This window comes from Lampetra fluviatilis, chromosome 24, assembly GCF_964198595.1.
Source record: "Lampetra fluviatilis chromosome 24, kcLamFluv1.1, whole genome shotgun sequence".
Lineage (NCBI taxonomy): Eukaryota > Metazoa > Chordata > Hyperoartia > Petromyzontiformes > Petromyzontidae > Lampetra > Lampetra fluviatilis.
The window spans coordinates 6,193,767-6,221,064 of NC_136298.1; the positions used below are offsets into that span (position 1 = coordinate 6,193,767).

The 27,298-nt window shown below is 51.4% G+C and overlaps 1 protein-coding gene across 1 annotated transcript in view; it reads left to right on the top strand.

The window, feature by feature from the left end:
• Positions 1 to 976: 976 nt before the first annotated feature.
• Positions 977 to 27,298, top strand: part of LOC144941232 (G-protein coupled receptor 54-like) — a 28,615-nt gene continuing 2,293 nt past the window's right edge. Inside the window, exons 1-3 of the mRNA XM_078867852.1 lie at positions 977 to 1,220; positions 14,524 to 14,648; positions 24,627 to 24,762. Coding sequence (XP_078723978.1) covers positions 1,001 to 1,220; positions 14,524 to 14,648; positions 24,627 to 24,762 — 481 coding nt within the window. The 5' untranslated portion in view covers positions 977 to 1,000. The remainder of the gene's footprint in view (positions 1,221 to 14,523; positions 14,649 to 24,626; positions 24,763 to 27,298) is intronic.

The following is a 27,298-nucleotide window of genomic DNA, read 5'->3' on the forward strand; positions in this document are numbered from 1 at the left end:
ATTAGATGTGTCATAGAGATGTGTCAAATTTCCACCGCAGGGCTCAGGACTCACCCACTGAAACGAACACTGCACATCACTTTTAATAAACAGGTGGAAACGTCGAACGTTTGCATACATGTAGTGCATAGCAAGAATACATTTGACGAACGTGAATTTGTGCACTATTTGTTATCGGTGGCGTGTAAGCGGTGCAAAGAATTTATTTGGCTGCCCATGGGACCCTGAGAGGGCCCAAGTTTCGGGCTACGGAAAGGAACGGAAATTAGAGACAGGAGGGGGGCGGTCCCTTTTTAATTGCCTACCCCGGGGCCCATACCAACCACGCCTCGCCACTGATTATTATTGACCGCCCATTACAGAAGAGATGAGCTATTAACTGGCATCAATCTATGCAATGACGAATGAAACAATATATCCCTCTACATCGTTCCTCAAACCTTCTTTCTTCAGCACCGTTTAGTTGTACGTGATGAAACTAATCTCTCGCGTGGGCGTAGAAGGAGGTGATGGGGAGGAGTAAGGATCCGGGGGGAGGTGGGGAGGAGGGGAGTGATTGTGATGAAGGCGTTCCCCTCTCCACAGTGGCTTCTTTGCGCGTGCAGTCAGCTGTGCGGTGCAGCTCCAGCTCGCGGAATGCCCGGACATGGTGGTGCTGAAACGGACAGCGCCGCTCCTGTGAACGGCTATAGACGGACATCGCGTTAGACAACAGCGCGTATCGATGCTGATGGATACAGCTGCTTAGAAGTCTACATAACTAAATTCGATCACTGTAATCTGTCGTGCAAGGTTGCTTCTAAAACTATGCTTATACAGCGTGCATGCGTGCGCATGTGGGTGCTCACCGGCGCGTTTCGGAGCCAGCAGTGTTTGAGTATTTAACAACGCACTAAATAAACAAAGCACCTTTCGATTTCAAGTTAAAAACACTTGGCGGTAGAGTTGTTGGTGTCGTTGTTGCTGTACAGGAATTGGAAATCAAGAGCCCCATTGTGATATGGGTCCCGCGTTTAACGTGAGCGCTGTGAATGCGTCTCGGCTTCGTGGCATCCTCATGAACGTCACACGGGGTGGAGAAATGCCCTTCATGACGGACGCGTGGCTTGTACCTCTTCTTTTCGCTCTCATCATGCTCGTGGGACTGGTGGGCAATTCTTTGGTGATTTTCGTCATCACGAAGAACCGACAGATGCGCACAGTCACCAACTTCTTCATAGGTGGGTATGCGCACGCGAACGCCTAGCATGTGCACCATACATGTGTCAGCGACCGTTGTCGTATAGCATGGTTAGCGCGCTGTGCTACGAACCCGACGACCCGAGTTCGATTCCTGCTTATGACCAACACAGTGACGATTATCTAAATCGGTCCTCGGTCTCCCCTAGGTCGACTCAGCCTCAACTGAGTACCTGATGCGATGTGTAAACATCGCGACAGGGGATACAATGGCAGCCGGGCTTGGTGTTGGTCACCCACCCACTCGTGTGCCGTGCCGGCCTTCATAGGTACTCGCTTACAGTAACAGTCTGTTAAGGCTATACGGGGGATTTTTGTCTTTTTTATGACAATGCTCATCCATTCAGCAATCCTGAGGAGGAGAGAGAGGTGGCTCAGTGGGTAGCGCACTCGGCCATGAACTCGCGAATTTGTGTTAGAGTCCCGGCCGTGCCTCGCATCCGTGACGAGTGCTATATGAACGGGTTGAACAGGTTATGTGCGCTCCCAACCCTTCATCCACCCGCACTGACCAGCATTGTAAAGTATGGTCCAACAGCTCTCAAAATCGACAAGCGTCGGGTGGCCTTCACCCAGCAGTGAAGGCCTCCCTGTGCCGCGTCGAACGTGGGGTAGTTGGATCATACTTCACCACGCTGCTCAGTTCGGGTTGGTGAAGGAGAGAGACGCCCAGGACAGGTTCATATATCATTCATCACTTTCGTATATCGAACCGTAGTCTACTGCGCCACCGCTCCACCCCAGCACGTAAAAAAGTATTTCAACATAAAAGACTACAATGTAATTGAATGATTAATTGTTGGAAACTCTCTGTAAAAAAATGTAACACTGAGAATAGGTTTTCCCCTTTTTTCTGACAACAAAACAGGTGTTAAGATGTTAAAACACCAAACTGAAACCTTTTACAAGGAATCATGTCTGCATTAACCACAATACCACACCAGAGACAGCTTTCTTCGTCTTAAAACTGTGTTAGACCAGAAGACGCCAAAAGGCGTACAACGCCTTCTCTATTCTCATATTTTGGTACTGACAAAGGAGGTCCCATGATGTAAATGCAAGGACGTTATTATAATATATATTGGGGGGGGGACATCCCCAATATTTAATATGCTCAAAATGTCCCCCCCAATATATTGAAAAAAAATTGCTATGCTATGTAAATAAAAACAACAATTTGCTAAACCTTTGCCACAATATCTGGACTTGTCTTCATATAACAATGCATATATTTCTGTTTATATTATTGTGGTTATGGTTGTACTTTATTAATCCCTAATCTCTGCCATTACATCTGTAATGTAGTAACTCGGCGGGAGACGACTTCACGGGTAACACACTCTTTATTTTATCAAACTTGGTTACAGGTGACTAACACCTACTTGTATCTCGGGTGACAAACACCCACTTAGCTACTTGGCGACTAACGCCCACTGAGCTACTCGGATGACCAACATCCACTTAGTACTCGGGTGACAAACACCCACTTAGCTACTTGGCGACTAACGCCCACTGAGCTACTCGGATGACCAACATCCACTTAGCTACTCGGCGACTAACGCCACTGGGCTACTCGGATGACCAACATCCACTTAGTACTCGGGTGACAACCACCCACTTAGCCACTTGGCGACTAACGCCCACTGAGCTACTCGGATGACCAACATCCACTTAGCTACTCGGCGACTAACGCCACTGAGCTACTCGGATGACTAACATCCACTTAGCTACTCGGCGACTAACGCCACTGAGCTATTCGGATGACTAACATCCACTTAGCTACTCGGCGACTAACGCCACTGAGCTACTCGGATGACCAACATCCACTTAGCGACTAAGTCTTCAGCTCCGTCTTCGGGTCTTCAACTGGGTAACTCTCCCCGAGTGCTCTCGCGCGTCCCCCTTTATACCCCACCTGCGGACGTCGCTGCGAGCACCCACTTATTCGACCAATCGCCGGGCGCTGGCTACGATCCTCTTTTCCCCCATCTCATCGTGCCTCACCACTCACGCCGCGCCGCCCCGTCATCTGTCACTCCCGGCGCGCGCGTCCACACCACGCCCACAACGCGTGCCCAACCCCGCACCCCGCGCCGCCCCGTGATCCATCACTGTCACAGTCGGCGCACGTCAATACCACCACTACATCACCCCCTACCACATAGCTCGCAGCCGCCCCGGCTGCTACAAAAATATACAAACCCTCCCTGTGTGCCCCGTAACACAACACAACAACAAGAACAACAACTAAGCTAACAACACAACACGACGCGAACACCACCATCCGCAACCCTCAACCAATGCCACCGCGACAATAGAACAATATATACAAACCGGCGAGTGACAATAGCAATGTGTATACAAAAAAAATAAATGGAAATTTTTTTTTTTTCTTTCGACTCGTGCAGTGTCCCCTTTTCTTCCGAGCGTCCCTACAACGGGACATTACCCCGGCAGAGGGGAACACCGGGCGAGCTCGGTGTAGAGCACAAAAAAACCGTCCTCATGAAAATTGTTGAGACCTAGCCCGAGTCCGCCTTGCCGGTCCGTCGTACGGCACCAGACGCGGTTGAACGTCCGGTGGTGCCGGCGGTTCAGGAAGACATCGGCCAGGCATCGAGGACTCGTGCGTGCCCCGGGGTTCAGGCTCTCGACGGTCAGCAGCCGTCAAGCCCGAGGCACCTGGGGGTGGGTCAGGTGGAGACACGTGAGGATCAGCCTGCGACACCTCCCTCCCCGAGTCGACGGTCACATCACACGCCCGGTCGTCACGGCACAGAACGGGGTCACACGGTGCCGCATAGGGCTTCAGTCGGGAGGGGTGCACATACCAACGGCGTTTCCCCCATTTAATCTGTATACTCTGGGGCCGTGCAACCCGCACAATTTCCACCGGTCTCCTCCAAGGTCTCAACAACTTGGGGGACGTAGCCAACGGTGCATGTGGACAATGCAGCCAGGCCTTATCGCCTGGTTTCCAATCATGCGTATGCACCCTCCGCTCATGCAATTTCTCGTTTGCCATTTGCCGCGACCGCGAATTCAACCTTGCCCCCTCCCGCGCTTCAGTCAATTTGGCGATATTAAATTTGATGTGGTCTGCCAATTTAGATTTTGCACGTGGCTGGGAAATCCCCAGTTGGACGTCCATGGCCGGATCGGCCTCCCGCCCATACATAAGAAAAAATGGGGAAAACCCTGTCGCCGCATGAGGGGCCATTCGATAGGCCGCGAGTACCCCCGGCACCTGTAAGTCCCAATCAACCTGATCGTCGCAGACCTGTTGGCACAACATAGACGTAATCGTTCTGTTCAGACGCTCAACCATCCCGTCAGTCTGCGGGTGGTAGGGGGAAGTACGCACTTTCTTTGTACCCAACAGGTCGCACACCTCGCGCAACAAAACGCTCGAAAAATTCTTCCCTTGATCCGTCAGCAAGCGTTCGGGGGCGCCCTTGTCCAACACATAACCCTGGACAAAGGCGTCCGCCACCGCCGCAGCCGACTGGTTGGCGAGCGGCCATGCCATAGGCCATCGGGTGAAGTATTCCACGCCAACCAGCAGGAACCTATTTCCCCTTGGTGTAACCGGAAAGGGCCCCAAGATGTCCAACGCTACCAATTCGTTTATACGCGAAACCTGAATGGATTGCAGCGGTGGATTAGCTGCCAATGGTGGCGGTTTCCTTTTGGCGCACCCTACGCATCCCTTAAGAATATTCGCCACGTCGTTACCCATCCCCGGCCAATAATAGTCTCGCTGGATTAGGGCGAGCGTTTTGTGAAAACCCAGATGCATGAGCCGTTCATGAGCTGCCAGAACAACCCTACCCCGCATAGCAACAGGCACAACGAGCACGTGACGCCGGGACATGTTGTCCCACCTCATCAACAGGCCCTGTCTGCACACCCAGGAACCGACCCGCGCCTCCCCTTGTTCGGGAGCGCCAACTTTCCGACGCAGCGTAAGTAGGGAGCTGTCGGACATCTGGAGGCGGCCCCACTCAATGAGGGGCAACGACAACAGCGAATCCCTCCCCGTGGGGGCGTCCTCTCCCGGGGTGTCAGTGGCGGCGAGCGCAACTCCCGGGGTGCCGGCGACCGGGGGTTTGCACCGCGCTGATCCCAACAAACATGTGCAGTCCGTGCACGGCGGCAACCGCGACAAGGCGTCCGCGTTTGAGTGCCGCAACCCCTTGCGGTAAATCGTCGTGAATTGGTAGTCTTGAAGGACCTCCAACCATCGGGACAATTGGCCCGATGGCTGCGCCACGCGCATAGCGTATTGTAGAGCCGCATGGTCCGTCCGGACCGTAAAATGACGGCCGTAAAGATACGGCCTGAATTGCTGTGTAAAAAACACAATGGCTAACAATTCACGACGAGTTACGCAATAGCGTTGTTCCGCGGGGGAAAGAACCCTACTACCGTAGGCGACCACCCGTTCAACCCCCCCGACCAACTGTGAGAGCACCCCCCCGATACCCGTATTGCTGGCGTCCGTGTCAAGCAAAAACGGTTGTGTGAAATCGGGGTAACACAAGGGGGGAGCCTGCACCAAAGCGTCACGGAGGGAGCAGAACGCATCCTCCTCCTCTGCCCCCCAGTGAAACCTCACACCCTTAGCCGTCAAAGCGTGCAGGGGCTTGGCTATGGTGGCAAATTGCTTGACAAAACGACGGTAATAGGAGGCAAAACCAATGAAACTACGAACCTCCGTGACCGAGGTTGGCGTTGGCCATGAGCTGACGCAATGCGTCTTAGCAGGGTCCGTCGAGATCCCTGAACGACTCACGATATGGCCCAAATACCTGACCGATTCCCGAAGCAGAAAACATTTAGCCGGTTTAAATTTAAGCTTAGCGGAACGCATCCTGAGGAACACCGCTCTCAGTCGCTGGAGGTGCTCCTCGAAAGTCCGACTAAAGACGATAATATCGTCAAGATAAATCAAACAGGTATCCCATTGGAGGCCCGACAAAACCAATTCCATGAGTCTCTGGAACGTGGCGGGAGCGGAATGTAAGCCCATGGGCAAACGGTTGAATTCAAAAAGGCCCCCAGGTGTCCGGAAAGCAGTTTTAGGTTTAGACTCGTTATCGAGTGGCAATTGCCAAAATCCAGAAAGCAGATCGAGTGTGGAAAAAAACTGCGCTCCCGCCAAGGCATCCAGCGACTCATCCATCCTGGGGAGCGGATACGCATCCGCCATCGAGATTTTGTTTAAGCGGCGGAAATCGACACAAAACCGCAAGGACCCATCCTGTTTCTTTACTAGGACAATAGGAGCACCCCACGGACTAGAAGAGGGCGAAATGATATCGGCCGCCAACATATCATTAACCGCCGATTGCACATGTTCCTTCTCGGCCGGGCTGAGCCGGAAGGGATTCTGACGAATAGGGGCCGCGTCCCCTGTAGCTATGTGGTGGCGCAACAGGTCAGTGCAGCCGATATCGTACTTATGTTTGCTGAATACGTCAGCAAACTCGATGAGCAAACCCCTCAATGCTCCCAATTGCACCCCGGACAAGTTAGCAGAACCCGCACACAGCAAGTCCAACCACTCAGTCCCCTCATCACTTTGAGGATGCGACTCGACAGTAAAATCTGCTTGAGCCACGAGCCGTTCCTCAACGGGCAGCGGCGCGGCGTGAGCCAGCACCGTTCCCTGCGCAATTACGGCCGGCCGCGACCCCGTATTCAGGACCATTACGAACGGCTCACTGTCCCCTCTCACCACGGTTTGAGCAACCGCTAAGTCGAGGCCCTTACTGGCTCTGTTTGACGGCCCCAACAGCACCCCCTGTGCCTCCGCACCCACCTCGAGTGGCTTCCTGAACCGAAGGGGTACTAACATTTGCGATCCCGGGGGTACCCGTACAGTGTGAGTCGCCAGCGCCTGCACCGTCGCACAAACCGTGCGCACTTTGATAGGGCTCGACAAGAAGGCAACCCGCCGACCTGACGGAAGCTCTATGCAGGCCTGATCAATAAGAATTTTGATGGGCATTTTTGACAAAAAGTCCGTACCTAGCAAACAGGGAACGGCCAGCGATGATGATACAAAAATAGGGCCCGCTAATTTAATGTCCCCAATGCAAATAGTCGCCCGAATCTGGCCGATGATCCCCAGGGATCCCCCATTCGCCGCATAAAATGGCACGTCTACTGGCAGAAGGGGTCTACTTTGGACGGGAAGAATGTTATAAATAAGGTCCGAGATGATGGTGGCCGATGCACCCGTGTCAACAAGCACCCGGACCTCAACCCCGTCAATGAACCCCGTTACCACGGACGACCCGGCTGACGCAGCCACGATCCTGTGGGCCAATTCGGACCACTCGACTGCTTGCGGGCCGCGTACGGACCCCCCTCGCCGAATTGAACCCCCGGCACCCAGCCGCGAACCCCCCACCGCGAAGCGGCGACCCGAATGTGCCGTGTTTGTGGACCGAACGTGTGAGGTGCCGCGACTTGCCGGGTTTTGTTGGGATGACTTGTGGCCCTGGTCGTCGTCCCGACGTGGTCCTGCGGCGCGCGGACGCGGGGCCCGGCACCCGGCTGCGACGTGACCCCGAAGGCCGCAGTTGTAGCAGACGACGGACGTCGTAGGTTTCGGTTGCTCCAGCTTGCGGGGCGAACGTGTGGGCGAACGACCTCCCGTTCTCCACTCCCCCGGACACGATGCAGCGAAGCCCCGCTCCTGCACCGCAGCTGGCTGAGGTTCGGCGATCGTGGCGGCCAGTGCCGCATTCCCCGGCCATTTGCAGACGACCCCCGGCTTGCGTTTGAGGACCTCGTACGCGTGAATGCTCGTGGCGATCGCCAGGGAGCAGATCTCCATCTCGTCTGCCACGTTGATGGGGACCCCCAACTCGTGGGCCAACACCAGCAGCTGCTCCGTCACCATGGCGTCCTTCCCCTCCTTATCCATGCGGGGAAAAGCCGCGTCCGCCAAGGCGAGCAGTGCCGTGCGGTAGGCTAGCGTCGTTTCCCCAGCCACCTTCCGCCGATCGTAGAACTGGTGGCGGCACGTGGAGGGCGGCCCGAACACCTTCGCCATCAGGTGTAGTGCGGCCTGGAGCGTAGAGCGGGACGACCTTGCAGCAGATGTGAAGGCTGCAAGCGCGTCGTCGTCAAGCATCGCTGGCAACGCACGCAGGGCAGTGGTGTCGGACCACCCCGACATCTCCTGATGAGCGAGGAACCTTCGTTGGAAGGCTCCCCAGTCGCCCCCATCCGCCTTGAACGCCGACAGCGCGGGCAATCTTTGCTGGAGGACCCGATCGTCGTCGACGTCGGAGAGATTTTCCCGCGCTCCGCTGGAGTTGTGTAAAATGTCGGCTCGGTTGTCAGGCGCAAAATGGAGGGCTCCGGCGCGCGCCGATGACGTGGGCTGCGCTGCGCGGAGGTGTCCGGCCACGTGGCGTCCGTCTTTCCCGCCAATCGGTGGCGGCCCCCCAAAAACGGCGGCAACTTCCAGGCTTTTGGCGCGAAGCGCCCTTTGGCGGGAATCCTCCACCGTCGCTTCCTCCACGACCCCCGCAGCCGTTTTTCCGCTCGCCGGAACGGAGATGTCGGCCAAGACAGCGGCGGCGGCGAGTAGCAACTCCGCCAAGCGGGCGTGCGCGTCCTGGAGGCCGGTGTCGGAGGCAAGCGGAGCGTCGGCCATCACCGCGAAGTGCTGCATCGGCGGCAACTCCTCGTCCTCTACTCCCGAGGTCGGTGTCCCCGGTACGCCGTCGTCATCCCGACCTCGCTCGTGGGTACGGGTAGTCTTCCTTGTGTCCATACTTCTTGAAGACAGGTTTACTTCTGACGCCAGTTGTAATGTAGTAACTCGGCGGGAGACGACTTCACGGGTAACACACTCTTTATTTTATCAAACTTGGTTACAGGTGACTAACACCTACTTGTATCTCGGGTGACAAACACCCACTTAGCTACTTGGCGACTAACGCCCACTGAGCTACTCGGATGACCAACATCCACTTAGTACTCGGGTGACAAACACCCACTTAGCTACTTGGCGACTAACGCCCACTGAGCTACTCGGATGACCAACATCCACTTAGCTACTCGGCGACTAACGCCACTGGGCTACTCGGATGACCAACATCCACTTAGTACTCGGGTGACAACCACCCACTTAGCCACTTGGCGACTAACGCCCACTGAGCTACTCGGATGACCAACATCCACTTAGCTACTCGGCGACTAACGCCACTGAGCTACTCGGATGACTAACATCCACTTAGCTACTCGGCGACTAACGCCACTGAGCTATTCGGATGACTAACATCCACTTAGCTACTCGGCGACTAACGCCACTGAGCTACTCGGATGACCAACATCCACTTAGCGACTAAGTCTTCAGCTCCGTCTTCGGGTCTTCAACTGGGTAACTCTCCCCGAGTGCTCTCGCGCGTCCCCCTTTATACCCCACCTGCGGACGTCGCTGCGAGCACCCACTTATTCGACCAATCGCCGGGCGCTGGCTACGATCCTCTTTTCCCCCATCTCATCGTGCCTCACCACTCACGCCGCGCCGCCCCGTCATCTGTCACTCCCGGCGCGCGCGTCCACACCACGCCCACAACGCGTGCCCAACCCCGCACCCCGCGCCGCCCCGTGATCCATCACTGTCACAGTCGGCGCACGTCAATACCACCACTACACATCCAATGAAACAAGAAAAGGTAAAAAAGCAATGTAATAAAATATACTATTAGACATTATTGTAAAAAATAAATAAAAAAGTGCATCCCATGTGTTAGTAATTTTTTTCATATTTTAGGCAGGAAATTCGTTTTCAAATTTAGATTTTTTTTTTCTGGGGGGGGGGACCCCTAGACCCCCTGGAAGATTTGGTCCTCCCCAATGTTGACTCCATGGCTACGGCCTTGTGTAAATGTAACACTGCTTTCACTAATTATTTAGGGATGCAAAAAATGTGCTTGCCGATTATTTCCGTCGGAGACCAAAAACACTTAAAAATTAACCGATTTTAACCCAAGTGCAAATCAGTTGGCGGACCCAAGGGCGGTAGGGGGCGATGAGGCCAGGCGATCGTACCCCTTCCCCCCACGCCCCCTCCTCGAGACCGTATTTAATTTATGTTTACCCAAATAAAAAAAACCTGTTGTTAACGTAGTGCCCTATTTAAACAAAACAATCTTTATCCGCCTCTGGCGCAAATAAATCGAAGTGTTTGGAGAAAACCACGCTCACCGGGCAATAACAAGTACCATAAACCAGCTTGCTGTACTGCCGTCACTCGCGCATTTTATGGGTCAACGTATCCGTGATCCACCAACCCCGCAGCGTCGGTACATGTACAGCCCATTTGTCAATCCGCCATACTTCATCATGCTGGTCAGCGCGTGTTGGTTAAGGAGGGACACCTGGAATTGCTTCGGATATGACTCTCCACCGATGTCAGCCGTGGCCTGGAATTGAGCGCAGGTTGCTCAGTTGATGGAGCAGTGGGGGCAACACCGCCACACCCTGGTGGAATAAGCACGAGCTTGTTTACATGTCGGTGGTGGCATAAATAGCCTACGAGGTCACGTTTTTTAGTCATTATCATGCCTCCATGGTACAGACGACAATTAGTATACAGCACTGAACTCACACGACTCTCATTTATATCGCACGTCTGGGTTTATTTAAATGCAGCATCCCGAATGCTTTGCAGCAATTTGAGACCGCCGCCAGCAAATGTGACCTGCACCTTTCCCTCAATAACCCCACGTGTATTCGTGCGTTCTTGCCGAGGTCGTCTGGTGTTGGATGTGTAAATGTGTTCAAAGGAAAGATTCGATGATCGCAAATTGTGGTGGCCGTCGGAATCCAAAAGGACATTGTTACTAGACGATGCAATATTCATGCAAGCCCAGGGCCCTCCTCCGCTCACAATTGTTATGAGTTCAAACACGTCGAATTAGCCCCTCGTACCATTATGATCGATTCCACAAGGGCCATTTTGAAGTTGAGAGGCAACAGCAGAGGTGTGGACTCGAGTCATGTGACTTGGACTCGAGTCAGACTCGAGTCATGAATTTGATGACTTGCGACTCGACTTGGACTTGCATAACAATGACTTTGTCCCACCTATGAGATGTGGACTCGAGTCATGTGACTTGGACTCGAGTCAGACTCGAGTCATGAATTTGATGACTTGCGACTCGACTTGGACTTGTATAACAATGACTTTGTCCCACCTCTGGGCAACAGTGATCGTTATAGCACCTGTCATGGGAAGGTGGAATTTCGAACACTGGTTCTGGACCAGGGCTGCAAAATTGGGCTATTTTTTTTAGCACAATTGGTCGCGGTGATGGCCACGCACGCCTGTAATCCAGCACTACAGATGTAGGGGATTGGTGAATCACCGCACAAATGTTGCAAAACTCCGTTCCCATGGGAGTCGAGGAGCTGACTCAGCAGAAGGCAATACAGCAAGTGGACTAAACACCATATATTTCCATCTCTACGGAGAAAGAGTGTTGCCCGCTCACGCTCGTGGTGTTCCGGTTTCATCCCAGACGTATAAACACGCATAATTTGGCTGAAAAAAAATCTTCAAATAAAAACCAAATGCAGGACCCTCCTGAAAAAATTCCCTACAACTAAATGTGGGTGGCCTGGATAAATAAGTGAATGTGTGTGTGTATGTAAATTGTCGTGATATATACTGCAGTTCCAAAAAACACAACCAGTGTATCGAGTTTTCGCTAGGCAAAGTCTCCAATGGCAACATTATTTTATACCGTGGATATATTGAATCGTCATTAAGAGAGTTACCATGTTAAGGATCGGCAGGCAGGCACAGTATGAGCTCGTTCAAGATTAGTTGAAAAGCATGATGTGAGCTCTACAATCAGCCCTCCGTGTAGCTAAGGAGGTGCTTTTGTACTCTTCTGTCCAGAGGTTTAGACGCTTTCTATAGAGAAAAGAAAAGATGTGGGCTCATTTGAGCAATGTGACACTCAGAGCGTGAATCAACAATGTGAAGTCCATTAACGGTTGCTGTGGATAAGCATAATCCTTGCCTGTGAGCAGGTCACGCGGAATGCACCCGATCCCATCATATCTCAAGAGGATGATAAGGTTGAAGCCTGGATAATGCTTGTAAGGGTGACCAGCGTTTACAATACTAAGACAGATGTCGTGGGGATTCAGGGCAGCAGATGGCAGTGCAGAAGAATCCAATGAAACCCTCTTCATTCGCGGATTTTTCTTTTTGCGAAATGTGATTTGCGATTTTATATTTGCATACCAGTTCAAGTTTCGCGCCTTTCCCCCTCGACTATTCCCTATTTGGCGACATGCCATCGTGGGGGGGGGGGGCACTTGCGAAGTGATTATTTGTGGCGTTCGTGTGTGCACAACCAAGCCACTGTTGATCTGACCGTGTCCGTCTAGTGCTCGCTGAGCTGCATTGGCTTCTAGTTGCCGAACGAATACATTATACTGGTAGGAACCTCCTGGTTACACCAGCCCCCAGGGGAGTATTGTGTCCGTCCTTCGTGCAGGGAGGGGCTGGGTGGGGAGGGTGGGGCTGGGTGGGGAGGGGAGGGTGGAGAGGGGCTGAGTGGGGAGGGTGGGGAGGGGCTGGGTGGGGAAGGTGGGGAGGGGCTGGGTGGGGAGGGTGGGGCTGGGTGGGGGGTGGGAGGGGTGGGGCTGGGTGGGGAGGGGCTGGTCACCCCGCGGTGCCCTTATAAAACTCAACGTTTAACCTACTCACGCTGGCTTGTGCCCGCCCTCACTGTCGGGCATATTTGCGGAATACACCACGCCGCCGTTGACCCTGGCCATTGACCGAGCAACCCAACGTTCCTACCAGCTCCCTCCGCAGGAATGTGTTAAGGTCGCACTCGTTACACACAAGGTGCTTGCCACAAGTAAACCACGATACATTGCTGATCTCGTCAAGGAGCATAAAGCATCACACAAACTCCGGTCATCCTCGCAGCAGCATTTGGCTAACCATCGAACAAATGAAGACGGTTATTGCCTCGTGCGTTTTCCGATGCGCTTCCGCGGCCGTCGAAAACGCTCTTCCTTCTGATATGAGGAAGCCACTTGAAAACGAATTTCTTGAGAACTGCTTTTTGTGTTTGGTTTGTTGTCCTTCCCCCACACCTCCATTTAGCACGGTTGGCTACATACGGTGCGTAAGAAGTTCAATAACCCTACATTGTGTATCTCACACTCGACACGCTCATGCAAACCGCAGATGTGCAGACATCATCGCATGCATCGAATCGTCCCTATGACTCGTCCTCAACGAGTGGACGCCTTGGTGCGTGCGGGATGGATGAGCCATACGGACGCCTTGATGGCATGTCATTAACATTCGAATGAGCATTGCGTTTGTTTATGCGGTAAATACCAAATTTGCAGCATAATTTATTGATGTTTTAATTTTAATTATTACATTTTATTGTGTTGTTATCTACGTGCATTATTGCACTATTGAATTAAGCGTACGGATGCTATTCATGTGTACATTGCAGGATTAATGTTAGGAAACATTTTAATTTTCTCCCATATGTTCAGTCGGACACGAGAAACCTAAACACAAATACAAACGTAGAATATTCATTCTTGAATTTGAATTTTTTGCGCAGATTTTCAAGAGAAAACCCCTCACGAATGTCGAGGCCGTATATAGTACTAGTCAACATCTCCCTACCTTCACCAACACTCACTGAGCAGATTAGTGGCCAAAACAACCCTTAGCCTACACGGCTTAACTTTCAATATGTATCCGCGATATAAAATGGTACGCACACGTGAGTTTAAATGTTATCATTAAAAAAAAATGTTCTCATACATTGTCATTTACATACCTATTTATCTTGTTTTGCTATAGCACGGAATATTATAATTGTAATGTTTGTTAATATTCTGGCTGAGGAATGATGAGAAGTGTATCCCTGTTTCTTGGGCTTTGTCGTCACTTTATAAATGTTTCTGTATAAATAACAGGCTACTGATGGTTTTTTTTTGTGGGCAGTTGCCATGTGCAGTGTAGAGACCCAGTGGATTGACCACGAGCTGCACATATACATGTGTAAGCGCTGTACCGTATATCTCGTCTGTGTCTCATGAAAATGCATTGGGTGTGTCATTTTGCAGCGTCTGCAACGACAATTATAGATGCTCTGATTCCATCTGTCATTTCTAAGTATTTACCACAACTAATTGCACATGGGTTGTTGTGACACACAATGTAATATTATTTTCATTGTTTCTCTCTCTCTCTTGCTTTAGTAAACCTGGCTGGCACGGACATCATTTTTCTGGTCTGCTGCGTTCCATTCACGGCCACACTTTACCCACTGCCAAGCTGGGTGTTTGGTGACTTCATGTGCAAATTTGTCAACTATCTTCAACAGGTTGGCTGAGTTGTCTTCATCATTCTCGAGTATTTGTATGGATATGCACTTGCATGCTCAGGTCTCTCTGTCTGTGTGTAAGAGTTTGATTATGACAATTGTTACAATAGATGTTGGACATTAGCACACCTTATATATGCACAATCCGCAGGTCACAACGGGTACGTTTATGAAATAACTCTGCCACCACAGTCAACTGGCATGTCACATGTGGTGGGATGAAGTGTGGTGACGGTACTCCAACCTCTTCCAAGACGTTTAAATCCGTGTGGAAGAGTAGGCCATATACTCTAGCCGAGGTCATTCCAGCCGGCAGTGGCGTGAGAAATAAATTGCAGGGCCGCACCTTTATCTCTATGAACACAATTCTGATTCGAGCAACACATCTGTGCATTACTCTCGTGAAGGAAACCAAGCAACAACTTCTGATACTAAGCACACTTGGGCTTGCTGGCACGCGGTGTGCTGAGATTCAGCTTCTACTGTCATTGTAATTATCACGTGTGTTTACATGGGTTTCAGAATGGTTTCTCATGTCGGTGTTTGTGTGTGCCTAACTTTCAAAAAATCTATATCCGGGATATAAAAATATCATCAAATGTTAACATAAAAAAACACGTTTCGAATGCATTGTTATTAAAATATATATTCATCTTGTTGTTATATAGTACACAACATTTTAAAAATAGTAATTAATGTGACTATTTTGGCTGAATAAATTAATTTTTCTCAATGATGATTACAAGCTGATATCCGTGCATAACATTTTTTTTTCAGTATAAATGAGATAGGCTACTGGTGCTTGTGCGAGCAGTAGCCATGTGCAGTGTAGAGAGACCCAAGGATTGTCCCTTGATGAAAGCTGCATTACCTCTGCTGTGTGAATCCCCCTGTGGGTAAATTACGTCGTGCTGAGACAGCTAATGCCTGAGGCTGGAAATTTCCACTTTTGTTGCGCTTACAATCTTGTTTAAGCAGAAATGTGTGTATGCATTCGGTAATGTATGTGAAGTATCGGAAATGACGGCAGGAAACTTCTTGACGGGTAACACACTTTTTATTAAATCTTGACTTGTCACAATACAACGTGTGGTCTCTATTCTTCCGACGACCCACTTTACTTAACTCGTGTAGACTCTCTCTCTCTGGCTACACTCTGTACTTAACTCGTGTAGACTCTAGGCCTCTGGCTACACACATCACTCGTCTCGTGTAGACCCTATGCCTCTGGCTACACACTCCACTCGTCTCGTGTAGACTCTAGCTCTCTGGCTACACACGTCACTCGTCTCGTGTAGACTCTAGCTCTCTGGCTACACACATCACTCGTCTCATGTAGACTCTAGCTCTCTGGCTACACACTCCGCATGCTGACACTGCATGCTCCCCCTACACTCCGCCTCTGGGTTACACCGAGTCCGGGTCCTCACAGGACAGCGGGACTGGGTACCGCAGGGCCCTGTCTCTTCCTCTCCGTCATCAGTCTTCGCTGGTTACACTCTCCCCGTGCGCCTGTGCGCATCACCTTATATAGTCCCTCCTCCCGGGAGACGGAGCGGATGCGGACCTCGATGCGAGCCTCGCTCCTTAGTGAACCAATCACGACGCGCTATCTCTACGATCCGCTTTCCCCCAGCGCGTGTTTCCACTCATCACCCAATCACGCCGCGCTGCCACCCGATCACTCCCACACCAGCGCGTCACCGGCACCCAGCCAATCAGCACCACACAACACACGATCCCGCGCTGACCCCTGATCCCTCACCGTCAGCGCGCGTCACCACACACACATCCAATCCCGACGCGCTGGCACCTGATCGCTACCCCAGCGCGTATCGCCACTACATCACCCCCCCCCACATAGCTCGCAGCCGTCCCGGCTGCTAACCAACAACCTCACACACCGTTAACACAACAAAACCCCCACCCCCCCAGTGTGCCCCGTAACACAACAACAACACAACAGCAACCTATGTACAATTTGACAATTAACACAAGAAAAGTCAACAATAACACACAACGCCTTATAAAAAGCTATATACAGCCCGACGAACAACATAATAAAAGTGATTTCCAGAAAATGAACGCGCCCGGCGTCCCCGTGACTACCGCAGCGACGAGGCGCTCCAACTTCCTCGACTCCTCACATGGTAGGTCATGAAAAGTAGCGCGCCTTGGCGCGAGTCCGTCTGGCCGGTCCGTCATATGGGACGGGACGCTGACGACCGTCCGGTGGTTCCGGTTGCTCTAGACGGCGCGGGCCAGGCCTGAAAGGACCGGCCCCGCCGCGAAGATCCGGCCGCCGGTGGTCGGCAGCTGTCAGTTCCGAGAGACCTGGGAGGAGATCAGGCGGAAGCATGTGAGGATCAGGCAAGGACATTTTCCCCTTTGGGTCGTCGGTCACGTCACATGCTCGGCCCTCACGACACAAGGGGAGGCCATATGGAGGCGAGAACGGTTTCAGTCGGGAGGGGTGGACGTACCACCGTCGCTTTCCCCATGGGTCCCCGCCATGGCTTCAACAACTTAGGCGACGTAGCCAAAGGCGCCTGAGGGCAATGCAGCCAGGCCCTGTCACCCGGTCTCCAGTCGTGCACGGACACCTTTCGTGCACGCAACCGCTCGTTAGCAATTTGGCGAGCCCGCGAATTAAGCCGTGTGGCCTCCCTTGCCTCTGTCAGCTTATGAATATTAAATTTAATATGTTCTGCCAATTTAGAATTAGGTCGTGGTGCGGACAGGCCAAGCTGCGTTTCCATTGGCGGGTCGGCTTCCCGACCGTACATCAGATAGAATGGGGAAAACCCCGTGGCTGCATGGGGGGCCATTCTATACGCGGCGAGGACCCCCGGGACCTGCAGGTCCCAATCAACATGTGCCTCACACACCCGCTGGCACAGCATAGAAGTCAAGGTCTTGTGGAGTCTCTCCACCATCCCGTCCGTCTGCGGGTGGTACGGGGAAGTACGCACCTTCTTAGTGCCCAACAGATCGCACACCTCTTGCAGCAATTTACTTGAAAAAATTTTCCCTTGGTCGGTCAGCAGGCGTTCGGGAGCCCCCTTGTCCAGGACGTAGCCCTGGACAAAGGCGTCCGTCACAGCCGCCGCCGACTGGTTGGCGAGTGGCCACGCCATAGGCCACCGGGTAAAATATTCGACCCCCACCAACAGGTACTTATTACCCCTAGGCGTGACTGGAAAGGGCCCCAGAATATTGAGCGCAACAAGCTCGTTAGTGCGCGAGACTTGAATGGATTGCAGCGGTGGATTAGCTGCCACGGGCGGTGGTTTCCGCCTGGCACACTCAACGCATCCCTTCAGAATATTTACCACGTCACCCCCCATTCCCGGCCAATAATAATCACGCTGAAGCAGGGCAAGCGTTTTGTTTACCCCCAAATGCAAGAGGCGTTCGTGTGCGGCCAAAACAACTTTCCCCCTCACAGCAGAAGGCACCACCAGTGCATGCCGCCGGGACAAACTGTCCCATCTCATCAACATGCCCTGTTTAAGTACATAGGAGCCAGTTCGCTCCTGGTCCTCGTTAGGACCTCCCACCCTGCGGCGCAACGCTAGCAGGGAGCTGTCCGCCATTTGGAGGCGGCCCCACTCACTCAGCGACAGTGAGAGCAGCGAGTCCCGATCCTGAGAGGTAGCGGGAACATCCCCGATTGGTGTGTCCGCGGTCGTAACCAATGCCCCCCTATCTTCCCCAACCGGCGGTTTACAGCGCGCCGATCCCGATAGACACGCACATTTCTGACAAGGCAACAATCGCGACAGGGCATCGGCATTTGTGTGTCGCAACCCCTTACGGTACGTGGTCGTGAACTGATAGTCTTGGAGGACTTCCAACCACCGTGACAATTGGCCCGAGGGCTGGGCGACCCTCAACGAATACTGTAGCGCCGCGTGATCCGTCCGGACCGTAAAGTGACGACCATAGAGATACGGTCTGAACTGTTGTACAAAAAATACAATGGCGAGCAGTTCACGACGGGTGACGCAGTAGCGCTGCTCCGCTGGAGACAACACCCTGCTACCATAAGCGACCACCCTTTCGACTCCCCCAACGACCTGGGACAGTACCCCCCCAATGCCCGTGTTGCTAGCATCCGTATCTAGCAAGAAGGGACTCGCAAAATCCGGATAACGCAAGGGTGGGGCACCCACCAAGGCGTCCCGGAGGGAGCAGAACGCGGCCTCCTCCTCCGGTCCCCATCGGAACTTCACACCTTTCGCCGTTAGAGCGTGCAAGGGTTTTGCAATAGTGGCGAAGTGCTCAACGAATCGGCGGTAATACGAAGCAAAACCGATGAAACTGCGCACGTCTGCAACTGACGTGGGTGTCGGCCATGAACTGACACAGTCCGTCTTCGCGGGATCGGTAGAGATCCCCGAAGAGTCGACAATGTGACCCAAGTATCTAACGGACTTACGAAAAAGGTGGCATTTGGCCGGTTTAAATTTCAATTTAGCCGATCGCATTCGCAAGAACACCCCTCTCAATCGCTGGAGGTGTTCCTCAAATGTTCTACTGAAAACAATGACATCGTCAAGGTAAATCAAGCACGTCTCCCATTGCAAGCCCGACAAAACCAACTCCATAAGACGCTGAAACGTCGCTGGAGAGGAGTGAAGTCCCATGGGTAACCGGTTAAACTGGAACAAGCCCCCTGGAGTCTGAAATGCTGTCTTAGGTTTAGACTCTTCGTCGAGTGGCAACTGCCAGAATCCCGATAATAAATCAAGAGTCGAAAAATATCGCGCACCAGACAATGCATCGAGGGACTCGTCCATCCTGGGGAGCGGATACGCGTCAGCCACAGAGATCTTATTCAGGCGACGGAAATCTACGCAAAATCGCAAGGACCCGTCTTGCTTCTTAACCAGCACAATAGGTGCTCCCCAAGGACTGGAGGAAGGCAAAATAATGTCGGCTTCAAGCATATCGTTAACGGCCGACTGAACATGTACCTTCTCCGCAGGACTCAGTCGGAAGGGATTTAGCCTGACCGGCGCCGCATCGCCCGTGCCAATGTGGTGGCACAACAAATCCGTACACCCAATGTCATATTTATGTTTACTGAACACATCAGAGAATTCCATGAGTAACTCGCGCAGCGCACCCAACTGCACACCTGACAAATCGTCCGAGCCCGCGCACAGCGAATGGACCCATTCAAGGTCCTCTCTTGGTTCAATGTTTTGCGTGGGGCTCGGATCAACGTGCGCAACCAGCCGCTCCTCCGCAGGAACCCGCGCCGCGTGAGCCAGCACGGTACCCTGCTGAATGACGGCTGGCCGCGACCCAGCATTTAAAACCATTACAAACGGATCCTTGTCCACCCGAACCAAAGTGTGAGCCACCGACAAATCGACCCCCCCGACAGCCCTGTTAGAAGGACCCAAAAGCATGCCTTGTTCCAAAGTCCCCTCCACCCATGGTTTCCGCAACCGGAGGGGAATTAGCATCTGTGAACCCGGGGGCACGTGCACGGTCTGCGTCGCCAACGCTTGTATCGTGGCGCACGCCGTCCGAATCTCAGTAGGGTTCGTCAAAAATGAAATACGGCGACCCGATGGTAGTTCAATGCAACGCTGATCGATTAGAATTTTAATGGGCATCTTAGCCAAAAAATCAGTGCCCAATAGACAAGGAACCGCCAAAGAAGACGAAACGAAAACGGGTCCCGACAATTTGATATCTCCAATGCAAATGGACGCCCTAATCTGACCGATAATGCCCAACGATCCCCCATTTGCGGCGAAAAATGGCACATCCACTGGGAGCAGCGGACGGCATTGTACGGGGAGAATGTTATAAATGAGGTCCGATATAATAGTCGCCGACGCCCCCGTGTCCACCAATACCCTGACCTCGACCCCATGAATAGAACCCGCGACGACGGATGAACCCGCTGAAGCAGCCACAATTCTGTGCCCCAACTCCGACCATTTAATGTCTCCCCAGTCCCGGCCGAAACCCCCTCGCCGAACCGAATCCCCGAACCCTAACCGGCCCTCCTCCGTCGCCCCGCAACGGCCCATGCGTGTCGAGTGTGTGGGCCGAGCGTGTGAGGTGCCGCGACTTGCCGGGGTTTGTAGAGATGCCTTGGGGCCTTGGTCGTCGTCCAGCCGAGATCCTATGGCGCGCTGACGGAGAGCGCGGCAACCGGACGCCACGTGGCCCCGGAGGCCGCAGTTATAGCACGTGATGAGGGTCGTCGGTGATCTCGGTTGCTCCAGCTTGCGGGCCGATCGCAGAGGCGACCGACCCCCCGACCTCCAGTCCCCTGGTTGTTCCGCGGCGAACGCCTCCTCTCGCGGACCGACGACTTGGGGTTCGGTGATCACCGGACCCGGAGCTGAGGCCACGGCAGCGTTACAGACGATCCCCTGTTTGCGTTGAAGGACCTCGTGCGCTTGTATACTCGTAGCGACCCGTAAGGACGAAATGTCGATCTCGTCGGCCGTGTTGATGGGGACCCCCAGGTCCTGCGCCAACTTAAGCAGCTGCTCCAAAACCATCGCATCCTGGCCCTCCTCGTCCATCCGAGGGAATGCAGCATCGGCGAGAGCCAGCAACGCCGTGCGATAGGCGAGCGCGGTCTCCGTGTCCGCCTTCCGCCTCGCATAAAAATGATGGCGGCACGCCAAGGGAGGTCCGTAGACCTTGGCCATGAGACCCAGCGCTGCCTTCAGCGTGGAGCGGTCCGACCTCCGAGCAGACATGAAGGCCGCGAGCACGTTGTCGTCCAACATGGCAGGCAGTGCGCCGTAGCATCGGACCAGGCAGACATCTCCTGATGCGCCAAAAACCTGCGCTGAAATTAGCCCCAGTCCCCGCCTTCCGCCTTAAAGGCTGACAATGCGGGGAGGCGCTGTTGAAAAATGAAGTCGTCCTCCGCGTCGTGGTTCCTTCCCGCCGCTCCGTCGGTGTGTAAAATGGCGGCCCCAATGGTGGATGACTGATGGCGGTCCGCAGCGCGCGTTGATGACGTAAGAGGGCGCGCTTGGAGAACCGCCGCCACGTGGCGGTCGCCGTTCCCGCCAAAAGTCGACGCCGATGAAATGGCGGGAATCGCCAAGTCATTTTGGCGGGAATCTGCGGGGCGACCCTGTAGAATGTCCGCCGCCGTCTCCGCTCCAGCCGACGAGCTGATTTCCGCCAGGATGGACGCGGCGGCGAGCAGCAGCTCCGCCAGACGAGAGTGCGCCTCACGGAGCACGGCCTCGGTCCCCCGTCGCTCCTCCGGCACCGTCGGCGGATCTTGCAGCGTGGGCCATTCTTCGTCCTCACCCCCCGACGGCAGCTGGCCCGGGTCGTCAAGGTTGTCTTCGCGGTCAATCCCGTGGGTCCGATTGGTCTTCCTTGTCCCCCGTCGCTCCTCCCGGGAGACGGAGCGGATGCGGACCTCGATGCGAGCCTCGCTTCTTAGTGAACCAATCACGACGCGCTATCTCTACGATCCGCTTTCCCCCAGCGCGTGTTTCCACTCATCACCCAATCACGCCGCGCTGCCACCCGATCACTCCCACACCAGCGCGTCACCGGCACCCACCCAATCAGCACCACACAACACACGATCCCGCGCTGACCCCTGATCCCTCACCGTCAGCGCGCGTCACCACACACACATCCAATCCCGACGCACTGGCACCTGATCGCTACCCCAGCGCGTATCGCCACTACATATGTTTGAAATGCATAAAATACAACGTATATGTTTCAGCTGACAGGTTAAGCTCAGGTTTTCTTTTTTTAAACGGTCATATAAACATGTTCTTATAATCTTGCTCAATTTGAAGACTCGGCTTTTACCTTGGTACATCTTCAATGACGCATTGCACTTTGGGCCTCTGCGCAACTGTTTTCAGCAAACTGTGAATATAACTAAACACACAAATTGATAAGGACATTTAAGATATGTCTTCCAAAATGACTATCTGGAATTGTGCTCAATAAGAAAAGGTCCATAAATGAGGCCACAAAATGTTTCGCGAAGAGGTTGGAATGCAGCATCGCAGCTAAGGTACAATACAAACTGCGAGCAATAGCCTTAGAATGAAGGCACCTTTGTTAAAAATGTACTGGCGAGAGTGATGTGATGATATCGACTTTAGTGAACGAATCGTGAAATAAATAAAGTGGCACATTCATTAGGGGCTGCATTCGCATTGTTATCCTAACCACGAGCGACGATTGTTTGACTTGTTGAACGTGCTGCATCTGTGTCCCTGGCCACACTCCGGAGTCAACTACGAGGGCAGAATAAGCATTGCATGTCTTGTTGGTATATAAAAAAAATGTTGCAGGAAGCAATGTTGGATTTCTTCAAAGAGAGGTCGAGGAAGGTCATACGACACCTCCTTGACCCCGTGACATAATCATTTATACCTCTCCCTTTCAAGTCGTTCACAGATACCTGAAATCGTTGCAATTATTGTGCTATATAAATTAATCTCTTGCGGAGTGTGATATTTTCCTTTATAAATTCTGCAATGCTGGAAGAGCCGGGTGCATGATCGCTTGATCTTCAAAGAACAGGCAGATGTGTGGTGTTAATGGAGGTTGCATCGCGGTGCGGTTTTGCCGGATATTGGTTATTGCATATATATCGGTGCTTGTTCGACAGTTGCTGCATTCTCGAGGTACAGCCACCATAAAGGTTAATGCAGACTGCCGTTTCCAAGCCAAGCATCTACTCCTAGTAAAAGAATAAGATATATTTTGTTCAAATGGGATCACTTTCAATCCACTGTTGCTCGAATGTCTCCCCGCACCTTGTGGGACACGGAGGGTGTTGTTTGACCAAACTTCATCACATCGGTCAGTGCGGGTTGATGAACGGAGTACCCAGGAACCAGTTCAGTTACTACGCACCACTGATGTTAGCCGTGGCAGGGAATTAAACTCAGGTCACCGGGTTCATAGTTGCAGCGTGCTTACTCCTTGCGCAATTGCTCCACCGTAACTCGTTATATCTACAATTTAAATAAACGTGCAAGCATTCTGTAGTCGACTTGCTGCTGTTTCTAATGCTGTTTTAGAGTGAGTTGTGGTGGTTAAATGGTTAAAAGGTTTGCTTGTATTTGTAGCATATGAATTGATGTATGTTGAACTTATTTTGCACCGTACGAAGCTAAAAGTGGTAATCGGAGGATGTGGACATGTTTCCACTTTATTCCAGACACTGAAAAGTCTCCTTTTCCCAATTCCAATATCATAGAATGGCTGGACCCCAGAGTTAACTTGACTGGAATTTTGGTCTACAAGTCAGAGTTTATTACCCCGACAGATGTTTGTGGCTACTAGCCACCTGGCTGATCTTCTTGGTTCTTTCGGTAAAGTCACGTAGAAGGGAAGTAATAAAATAATAAAAATAAAACATAATAAAATAAAATAATTCTCACGACGTTTCGGCTAATTGCGTTGTAGCCGAAACGTCGTGAGAATTATTTTATTTTATGATGTTTTATTTTTATTATTTTATTACTTCCCTTCTACGTGACTTTACCGAAAGAAACAAGAAGATGAATCCCTGCAGTCACGAAAGCTTTAAATCGAAATTTAACCACCTGGCTGATGTTATAAACATGTTAAAACATCGGAAAAAATGGGGCAATTTAAAATAAATTTCGAAGTTTCATGGAGGATCAATGATATAGCATGGTCTTAAAAGGCTCGTACACTCCATCACTTCTCCAGCCTTACCAGGTTCTGACTCAGGTCAACTTGGGGTCAACTAAATCTTGACATTCGTAAGACCCACAAAAATTCAGCAGGCGGACTGCCTCAGCATTCCGCCTGCTGTATTTTTTCACCTGAAGGCGATTGCTTGTGTTGCGATCGAAACGTCGTGATTTTTTATTATTTTATTATTTTTCTATCGACATGACATTATTTTGCATGCAATATCATCCCACACAGATGCTCAAAAGTGTGATAAAGCAATGACCATGCTGTTCGCAGGTGACGGTGCAAGCCACCTGCATGACCCTCACAGCGATGAGCGTGGATCGTTGCTATGTCACTGTGTACCCGATCCGCTCACTCCAGCACCGCACCCCCTGTTTGGCTGCCTGCGTCAGCATCGGCATTTGGATCGGTAAGATTGCTTTCGAAGGTGCAGCCCTGCAATTGCTTTGCTCACTCCGCTGCACACAGAAGGGCTTCCACTAGCTCTGGAGAGTCACTCTACAGGGAACCTATGTACTGCCAGGTGGACAGGGGTGGTCGAATGGATTTTAAAGAAATGTTCCAATTGCTTAAAACTGCCGCACCAGGAGATTGAACTCGCGACCTCTGGATTAAAAATCCAATTTGCTAAATCATGAAACCATTGTACTATCATTATACCAGAATTCACACTCGGGTCCTCAGTGGTTGGCGGCTCAGCTGTCAGAATCTCCAAGCCACCTGGCCACCTCATGATTTTACCTGAATAAATATCGGGGTGGAGTAGGAAATAAGATTATTTAAATGCCATTTGTGTTATCATTATTTATACAAATGCTCCCTACCCATTGTGTAGGTAAATGCACTCATTGCTCAGTCAGATGTGGTGCGAGAGAGAGCATATGAGCGATAACGTTGCTGAAATTAAAGGGAAGAATTGGCTTCATGAGCATTAAAGCATCTCATATTTTCTGTAGCAGCCAATCCTGGTGTAATATCCTGGTGTAATATTATATCAATTCAGAAATAAAATATTGCGAAGAGAGGAGTCATATATACAAAACATGCACGGTGGCTAAAAATTGTAAATATGATGAATTAAGATATATATACTGGATATAATTACCAATAATAATAATACCCGATGTGATTGCAATATTGATTTGAAGCTTTCGTGACTGCAGGAATCCATACTCTTTGGTTCTTTCGGTAAAGTCACGTAGGTATGACATAAATTAAATCACAGTAATTTATTTTATTTTATACCTATGTGACTTTACCGAAAAAACCAAAGAGTATAGCGATTGCAATAGTAAAATAATATATAAGTGATGACCTTATGGGCATAGTGTAAAAATTGCATGAGAATTTTATTTTAAAAAGCTTCCAACATACATATTATAAGTAATGTTGAATGGTCTCATGATTGTTAACTATTACGGCATTTATATTAATCATTGCCCCACATTTTTGTATTATTTCGGCAGGTGTCATGTGATAGGTATTCATATTCATATATAAGATATGAGTGACAATAAGCCCATATAGCTCCCACTATATGTTCCTATCCTTTACACTGCGTCATTGTCATGTGACCAGCAGAGATTTAAATGTACGTATTTGTAATTGTGCTCTTTTGGATGAACATAACACATTTGGAATTGGTTTTATCCATGGCCTGCAATTGCCATTTTTTACATTGAAATCATGCAGTTTGTGTATTACTTGATTAAAAATCCCAGGCTAAGATTAATTCCCCACTGAGTCACCGTTCTGCTACAGGAATGACAGTGGCCTTGAACCTGAACTTTGGCTCGGAAACAAATGCAGTGGTCTCAAGGGGTGCTTGGCCGCATCGTTTCATCATTGTGCACTAGAGAGTCTACCTTCATCATCATCATGCCTTTCTACTACAGTTATGATCCGTGCTTTCAACAACGAAGTAAGGCTTGATTGACTGCCTCCCGCTGACTCACGTATTGCATCAGTGACATTGCTTTGGATAACATCAGTGGGTTTTTTTCCACATATTTTTTTGCTAAGTCTGTCCATCTGGTTCTCTACCTTATCGTCAGTGTTTGTTTCCTCACGTGCTCTGATTTGTATTTGCTGCATTCCTGTACATTATTTCCTAAACTTTATCAGTCCGCTCGTTCTGGTGAGGTTTGCGGCGGCAGCATGTTGAGTAGGGCAGTCCAGACCTCCTTTTCCCTGGCGACAGACTCTAGCTCTTCCTTGGGAATTCCCAGGCCAGCCGAGCGACATAGTCCTGCCAGCACGTCCTGGGCCGGCCCCGGGATCTTCGCCCAGTGGGACGTGCCTGGTAGAGTTCCAGGGGGGGTCCACCGGAGGGGCAGCCTTACCAGGTGCCTGAACCACCTCAATTAGCTCCTCTCAATCCGGAGGAGCAGCAGCTCGCCTCTGAGGCTCTCCCGGATTACCGAGCTATTCACCCGATCACGGAGATTGAGTCCGGCAACCCTGCGGAGAAACCTCATTTCGGCCCCTTGTACCCGCGATCTCATCCTTTCGGTCATTACCCAAGCTCATGACCATAGGTGAGGGTGGGAACGTAGATCGACCTGTAAACCGCGAGCTTTGTTCGAAAACTCAGCTCCCGCTTCATGACCATGGAATTGCCCAGTGTCCGCAACACTGCGGGCGCCGCACCGATCCGCCGACCCATCTCTCTCTTATGAAAGAGACCCCGATATACTTAAACTCCTCCACTAAGGGCAGTTTTACTTTATATTATATTGCTGTACTGCATATTATTTGCTTATCAATTGTCAATTCAGTGACCCAGGTTACTCTCGAAAATTATACTCATCCTGGTCCTCTTGGGTTCTCACCTGGTTAAACAAATAAACTGGAAACCTCCGAATTTCATCCATTCCTTTAGATAATATGCATTGCCCAATTTAGTATTATGTCCAGAATCATCTTCATTGCAGATTTTTCTACTC